The 8,230-nt window shown below is 37.6% G+C and overlaps 1 protein-coding gene across 1 annotated transcript in view; it reads left to right on the plus strand.

Annotated features, from left to right (window-relative positions):
* Nucleotides 1-2,427, plus strand: part of LOC104280034 (slit homolog 2 protein-like) — a gene marked incomplete at its 5' end in the record, with an annotated part of 22,401 nt that extends 19,974 nt beyond the window's left edge. The window contains one exon of the mRNA XM_009877562.1: nt 567-2,427. Within this exon, the coding sequence (XP_009875864.1) occupies nt 567-808 (242 nt within the window). The remainder of the gene's footprint in view (nt 1-566) is intronic.
* Between the last annotated feature and the right edge of the window lie 5,803 nt (nt 2,428-8,230).

The raw sequence follows: 8,230 nt of genomic DNA on the forward strand, positions 1-8,230 counted from the left end.
CCCCAGATGGCATTTATTTTGTATTGTACGTAGATGTGAATAGAAAAGAAGAATATGGTTGTAGAACTTTAAACAGATGTCTCAGTTTTAGCTGGTTTTATACCTCAGTAATTTATGAAGTTAGTGGAATGTAACTTGTATTAAATAACAGTTTGAATAATATTAAACTCCAGGTCTAATAAATTAAATTGCATGCTCTCTGAAACATTTCCCTATGGTAAATAGAACCAGCTGCAAGCAATGTAGGAACAGAAGATGTGTATTTTTGTAAAAGAGGAAAAGATTTAAGCTTCCAATTTTCTTGTCATTGTAATAGCTCCGTATTTATGGTTTACATATACATAGCAGAAGCTTTATTGAAAATAGGAGGTATAGAAAATAAAACTCAGCATGTATCAAATTATGTTTGGTAGAAATACTAGTTTCCAATATACAGTCTGAGTCAAACTTTAAAGTATCGATTCCAACTGCAATTAGAAACGCAGCACCTTCCTTAGCAACTTCGACCGTTCTTGGACCTGCGTCTCAAAAGCGTATTTCTTATGCTAAATGTTGTTTTTCTGCAGAAATCTCTTGTCGAGGGGAACGAATCCGAGATTACTACCAAAAGCAGCAAGGGTATGCTGCGTGCCAGACGACCAAGAAGGTATCGAGACTAGAATGTAAAGGAGGATGTTCAGCCGGGCAGTGCTGTGGACCCCTAAGGAGCAAGAGACGGAAATACTCTTTTGAATGCACTGACGGGTCATCATTTGTGGATGAGGTTGAAAAAGTGGTGAAGTGTGGCTGTACAAATTGTCCCTCCTAAGTGTCCCTGTCACACTTGTCTTTTGAAAATGTTGTATACTTATTGACCGTGTCGGACTAATTAATGCTTCATAGTGGAAATATTTGAAATATATTGTAAAATACAGAACAGACTTATTTTTATTATGAGAATAAAGACTTTTTCTTCATTTGAAAAAAAGATTCAAGTGCTTGAACTGAGACTTCTCACAACCAAGAGGAGCTTTGAAGAAAAAAATAAAAGACCTGATAACATTGCAGCAGAGATGGGAAAATTTAACTGCTTTTAACATGGATTCTTCTTTATAACATGCTGAAGATACACTGACACTATACACATGTGACTTTCAACTTAACAGCTCAGAGATGAAATATTGACCAGAACATGAGGCTTGGGTTTTTTTCCCTTTCCTATCAGTATATTTTATTGTCTTGACAGACCGCACCAATCACTTACCTATGGATGAGGAAGCATTATGAGTGAAAAGAATCAAATTATACAGAAGTAACAATTGTATGAAATACATTTTCTCTTTTGGAATTATTAAGCATCTTGAGAAGATGGGGTCCCATTTAATGGATGGGAAATGGGAGATACGAGAATATACTATAATCCTGAAATCTCCCGATGATGTATACTTTTATGTCAGCATGTTAGCAAAAGAAGCATAAAAAGTGTTTATCTGCCCTTTTCCAGTATTAATTTTTTTGTAATATAAATGTTTCGGGGATGATAAAAATAGATTATTGATGGATAAATTAGTAATAATATGGATTTCTGTTTCTATGAGTTCTAAACAACTCTATACAGTATTCGGTTTCATTGAGAAATATTTATTGTATCAAAGTACATTGTACTTAACCCTTTTAGACCATCCCTTTTACTGTTTTTCAATGCTTTAATATATATTAATTTATATTTGTCCCAGTATTTTTGTAATTTTTTTATTTTTTTTTAAAAGGACTTAAAAATCAGGATTTTTTGCAATAGAACTAACGTAGCATGTCGTCTTGGGGTAAATGTTTTTGGTCTGGTTTTTTCCTCTCCTTCCCCTTCCCTTTTTCTTTTCCTTAGAATCTGACCACTTGGTGTCACTGAATCTGAAAGTGATGGCAATTTGCAGATTTCACATACAGCAGACATTCAGGACACCTTCCAAGAACCCATAATGTATGACAGGAAAAGTCTTTACACTAGGTGGCAATTGTAGAAAAGCTAATTTTCCCTATATACAGTACTTACAGAAGATAAGATGGCGTGTAGAAAATGACATTAGAAGGTAGATCTTTATAAATTAATATCCCCATGGACCTCTTTACCTTTTTTATAAAAAAAAAAAAGCCTGTGCTATCAAGAACTGTGATTTTCCCCAAATAATAAAACTACTGCCCTAATGTTCCCCATGTTAACATATTGCTGCTAAATTATAATGTAGAATTGGTAATCAATAGAGGGTTGTGTGCTTCTTTCAGTAAAACCCAGGGTACCCTGTAAAAATTCAGATGTTTTTCAATTTTATTTTATTATTTTTTTTACAAAAAAAGTTAGATGTACATGTGTAATGCAGTGTGCTTTGTCTTATTTGGACTGATATCAGTAATGCCTACTGATGTTTGTAAATTAAACAGATATTTACTTCATTAACAGCTTTTATTTGTATTCTTCTGAGAAGTTGAAATTGTCTAACAGCCTTAATTAAACATCTGTAGTTGCAAAGAATATTTGGTAAAAAAAAAAACCAGAATAAAACCCAACCCTACATCTAGCGTATTCATTGTTGAAAAACTGAGGAAGGAATTAACGTGGGATTACTGCACCTACAGGCAGTGACTTCTGAAAGTGTCGGTTCATTACGAGCACAGCTGAACTCACAGCAAAATTAACGAAAGACAAATAAAGTGCACTGCACTAAAAGGCAAATTACGTCTATCCTAATATTTTAATGGTTATACAAATGGCAGTTGTACAGTTTAGTAAGTTATTTGGTTCTTCAGAGGGATTCATTTTCACTAATCTTGGAGTAAGTATTTTAAATTTAAGCAATTGGATGGGATAATACTTAGCCAGGTTTCTCTTCTGTAATACATATTTTTTACAGATAGTTCTGTTCTACTTTATAATTTGTCTATCCAATGAAACAGCCTTTGGCATGAGACCTTTGCAGTTTCTGTGACTTCTAAATAATTTTCTAGAAATAGGGTAGTTTTGAGAAAAAATAAGCTGGTTTTGCATATAGTACTATGCGCACTACTTATATAGCATTCTCAGAGAAACAGTATTATTTTCCTGTCTATGATAAAAAACCTTGTACCAAGCACCTGGAGTTGGACTTTCTGTCCTCTTACTGACAGAGAAGGAGGAAATTTGCACTGGTTTTCAAGCCATGCCAGCAGCTACTGGTGACCCTGAGGCCGTCAAGACAGGGACTTCTTGTGGTCCCTGAGCAGAACCAAACAAAAACTTTAAGAATTAAATAAACTAAAATAAAATACTGAGCAAACAACTTTGGTACCTACATCAAACAGTGACTCTGCTTACCTTAAAAACCCGAGCAGCCCTGTATTCTCACCCCTGAAAATCTTTAAGCATCAACAGGGTCTGTCACTGCATGACAAAAGAGAAATTTCTCAGCAGGATGGGGCTCCCAGACACTCTTCTCCTGTCTAAATCAAGCTTTTTGTAATACTGCTATAACTGGCTGTCTTGTACTTGTATTCCAGAAAAGGGGATCTGAGGGAACCGTAGCTTTAGCCTTCGCCAACACAGTGATGAATTCAGTTCAGTGCAGAACACTCCAGACACCTAAGGTCTTCACTTATGAGTTACACAGCTTTTAACACAGTGCTCGGGGATTAGGTTTCTCTCCCACAGTCTGCTTGCCTGCTGTAGGAATCACTCTCGTAACAGTCTGCTTTTAATGAATAAAATGCATAAACAGCATTGGGCCTGAAGGATACGACTCAGTACAGTAACCAGCTTCCTCACTTTGAGTTAACACTGCATACAATTCAAATTCTTTTTTTCATTAGGAAGCAGATTCCACCATTTTCTGCCAGTATTCTTAAAAGCTATAAAAGAGGAAGCATATGAATACTGCTTAATTTGTACTGGCTCCCACACAGCTTCTACTGTCATCTCACAGATGACAAAAATGTGCATGAGTGTGGAAAAAGGATCATTCTTCTTGAATGAAACAGTAACAGAAGTCATTGCTGGTTTTGTTTAACATTGGAAGACAACTTAGAACAGGACCTGTCATACATGGAACCGGATTCTGCAGCCTGTATTAAAGTTTCTGAGGAAGATACGTGAGCCATAAAAACATTTTTTTAAGCAAAGCAATAGTGGGCTTTGAATAAGCTTTGAGAGATACAGCTTATTTTCTAAGCTCTACTGAAATAACAATTTTGTATTCAGAATACTTTTTATTCCTATATGGGGTACCAAGGAGCTTAATATTACAGGAATCCTTGTAATACAATGATGATCTGTGTAGATGCCTCAGTCTATATGATATTCATAGGATCTTATGAAAGTGTTTGCCTGGAAAGTCCAGAATGCGGAGTTTTTGTAGGCAACAACAAATCTAGCAGACCTGATGACCCACAGTTTCCTTGCAGGGAAAGCAGCAAAGCTTTTAGAGAAAGTGGATGTCACCGTGTTCGTTTTGTTGAGATGAGTGACGATTAAGAGATGAGGGGGAGAGCAGTACATTTTGGAAAGTTGCTACTCGTTGAGAAGAAAATGACCAGAAGTTTTGGAAAAGCATCCAGAAAGTCGGAGGCTGTTTGCATTGAAGCTCTCGGTTTTGGGAGCTTTATCTGCTACTGCTTGAAACTTATGCATTTAAAAGACACCTCTTTACAGTTCTGAAAAATGTACACTTGATCTCTCTGTCTTGGGTTAACCCTATTGTTTGAAGAAAAATTCATCATTTTGAAGAAATTCAAAATCTTCTCTTTTGGTTTCTTTTCTTCTCCATCAGAAGTGAATATTATTCTCACAGTAGCTCGTTAGGCATGCAAGTGTCTGTGCTTCAGCTACCCCACCTTACAGTGGAGAGCCTGGCACATAATTTCACTTTGTGTAAAGTGCGATTCCCCAGCCCAGCCATTCAGGATTCTCGGCTTTTAGGAAAATATTTATACACTAAGCTAGTATCTCCAATCTGTTTAAAGATTCCTGGAGTGGAAATCAGAAAATCATTGGTAGTTGTGACTATGTAGGGGCTGTCAGGAGTAACGTAAAACTGAAGTGTTTGCCTGCATGCCTGGGGAGCCTGGCTCATCCTGGAAAGCCTACTGTTTTATTGTGTTCTTTACGGATTGTGTTCCTGGGAGAGCGGGAAGTTGTTGTGCTCATCCTTTCAGAAATGTCTGAGAGCAGAGGGATTTTGTGTCCTTCTGCAAATAAATGCTCTAGGCTGGAAATCATAGGCCTCTTTGGCCCTCAGCCAGGTTAAACTGTGTATGTATACCTTAACATCAGCCATCATCTTGGACACCAACGGCTTCTGATGTAAAAAAAAAAGTGAATAAATCTTGCTCTCGGTTTAATAAAACACAGATGGGAAAAGCAAACCAAACAGAGAGTTAACAGCTCTATTCACTAGTCTCCTGGGCTCCATGTGATTAAATCAGAGTTGGAGGGTATGTTCCTGCTGCTGCTGTTCTGGCCAGTGTCCGTAGGGGTGATGGCCAGCAAAGGAGAAGTATTCTGTCAGTGCTACATGTCATTTGTCAAGCTGAGATAAAACAGTCATCTCGCTGAACAGCACGACTTCTGGCTATCCACGGTCCCAGCAAATATGCTCCAGCTCTACAGCATGACACCCATGCTGCAGGAATTTTCCTCAGCCATGGGAACAGACTTTAAAACTGCCTCCCAGATCCACAGCTTAATTTCAAAATGTTGATCTTAGTAATGCTTTCTGGTCTTTACAACTCCATCTTTTTATTTCATTCCAGTTGAGAGGTAAACTCCTTTAGTTCTAAACATCGAGCCACGGTACTCTCAGCTGGTGCCGTGTACTACATACAGGAGATTAAGGCTTGATTTTTGTTCTTTTTTTTAGGTATCCGTTAACATTTGTAGATGGATCAGAAGACCTGCCTTAAAGAAGAAGAGTCAGGTTACACGTCCAGCTACAGAAATCAGACATTTTCACGTCCTTTATAATTTGGAAAATGTTACATTATCTCCTGTGGAACAGTCTGATATCCAGATTGATATAAGCTTACATCTTTTATGGATTTATAGATTCAGACCAGGGGAATTGTTATCTGCATATGTCTGCTAGAACTATTCTTCTTATTTTTTTAATTTATTTATTCCTTTTAGGATACTTTCCATATCACAAGAGACAAGTAAAGATAGAATTAATGTGCCTGAGTTGCTTACTCTGTCATTAAAGTTCCTTAAAAAGATCCAGTAGCCTTTTTTCCAGGACATTTCTTTTCTTTCTCATAGTTTTTCACATTCTGGGCTTCAATACGTTGTTTCTGTATGAAACTTTGTCCACTCTGTTTAATTTGCAGGACAGATTTAATCCCTCTAAAGAGAGGGAAAGGATACCTTTTTCTTCCTGCAGTTGTGCCTAAAATCTCTCACAGCACATCTTTAGAAGTATGTTTTCTTTCAGAGTCCTCTGAGACTAGGTTAACTTGAGCTGTTTTTACTGCAAACTTGGGGGTTTTTTTCTTCTGATTAGCTTTATTTATTTAATCACATTTCTGTGTTTCTGCTATGGTAACAGCAATAAGAGCAGTACCAGCTGACCTGTACTTTAGAAGTTGCTTGCTGTTTTGAAATAGCAAGTTTAAAGAGTTTGAAGTTTGCCTGTTCTCTCTTATTTTTTTTTACTTTTTTTTTTTAATTGGATCTGCTTCCCTATCATTTAATCAATTTTTATGCAGTTTTATGATTATTTTGTAGATGACAGGTAAGGACAAGAGTCAATGTCAACAGTAAACAAAATTGACCACAGAAGACACAAAGATCTTCCAAAAATTGTTTCTAAACTCTCTGAAAAATCAAAATTTATTATTCATTAGTTTTCAGCTTCTTTTTTTTGCTGAACAAACAGTTGCATGATTAATGAACAAAGCTATGAAGCAACCTCCAAGTATACCCCTAGAAATAATTAACGCAGTATGTTGAGGGCTAGAGAAGGAAGAAAAAGGAGCCTAACAGTTACCTAATTCTAGTACTCCTTTTGTGGAGCGGAAGGTTTGGGCATGTTTCTGGGTCACAATATCCACAGTGAGACCATGTGGCACTGCATAGGCTCCAGTGCAGAAAAAAAATCACCATTATCCTAAATAAATTAAAAAAAAACCCTCCCCGAACTAATGAGAAACTTTGCAAAGCCGCCTAAAAATGAGCAGCAAAAGGTTCATTAAGGCTTACTCGATCAAAACGGTGCCCATCATCCACTATCACAAGCCACAGACCAGTCTTGGCATTCACCCCTTCCCTCCAGCTTGCCCCACGCTTCCCACCCAGCCGGCTCCAGACTTAGCTGTGCCCACAGCCCTCCCAGATGTGACACTTCTTCCATCCCTTCCCAGTAAGTCACAGCAATCACACTCCTGTATGTGCTTTCCCTGAGATAACTGGAGGCCTCTGGTGGGGGGCAAAACATCATGCTGGTGATGGAAAGAACTCTCTCGAGCTAATTGATATTTGTGCATCTAAAACTCAACTATTATTTATGGAACTCTGACAGAAAGCAAAGTGCTTGTACTGATCAGCAAGAACGGTGGCTGACAAAAAGTTTAAGCAATAAAACTCCCTTTCTGTGTGAGACAAGGAGAATGAGGCCTCTTCATTTTTATTCTGAAAAGCAAGTGGAACTTCACGTTAACTGAAAGGAAGGATAAAATGACCTGGAAGAACTAGATAAAAAAGAAGGATAAAATGACCTGAGAATTGGAAGTGTTCTCAGCAATCATATTCAGAAAGCTACAAACAAACAAAAAGGATGCCCCAGGTTGGTTGGTTGATTTTTTTTTTACAGAGAACAACGGATAAACAATCAAAGAGGTAAGGCATGAGTGCCTGGGAAATATTGCCGTATAGGAACCAGGTCTGGCTCTATCAATATGCCAGCAGTGACTACACAAGGGCGTTACCTGCTGCACTTGCTTGTAACAAGGACAATTATAGCCCACAAAGTAGTGCCAGTCACACAAGTCATCCCACCATTACTTCATGCTGACATGAAAAAACTGTTTGAGAATAACGTCTTTTAGCAGCAGTGACCACAGTCCATTTGAATGACACATGATAACAAACCAGGCCTGTAAAATGCAGAAAAACAAGAATATTAGACCAGAGAGAAGAAAATATTAAATTTAAGACATCTAGGGCCAGATTCACTGTAGGTTCAAGCTGCTTCATGCTGTTTCAGTGATGCAAAGCAGCTGTAAACCCAACTTAGCT

The sequence above is a fragment of the Apaloderma vittatum genome, unplaced genomic scaffold, assembly GCF_000703405.1.
Source record: "Apaloderma vittatum isolate BGI_N311 unplaced genomic scaffold, ASM70340v1 scaffold6081, whole genome shotgun sequence".
NCBI lineage: Eukaryota > Metazoa > Chordata > Aves > Trogoniformes > Trogonidae > Apaloderma > Apaloderma vittatum.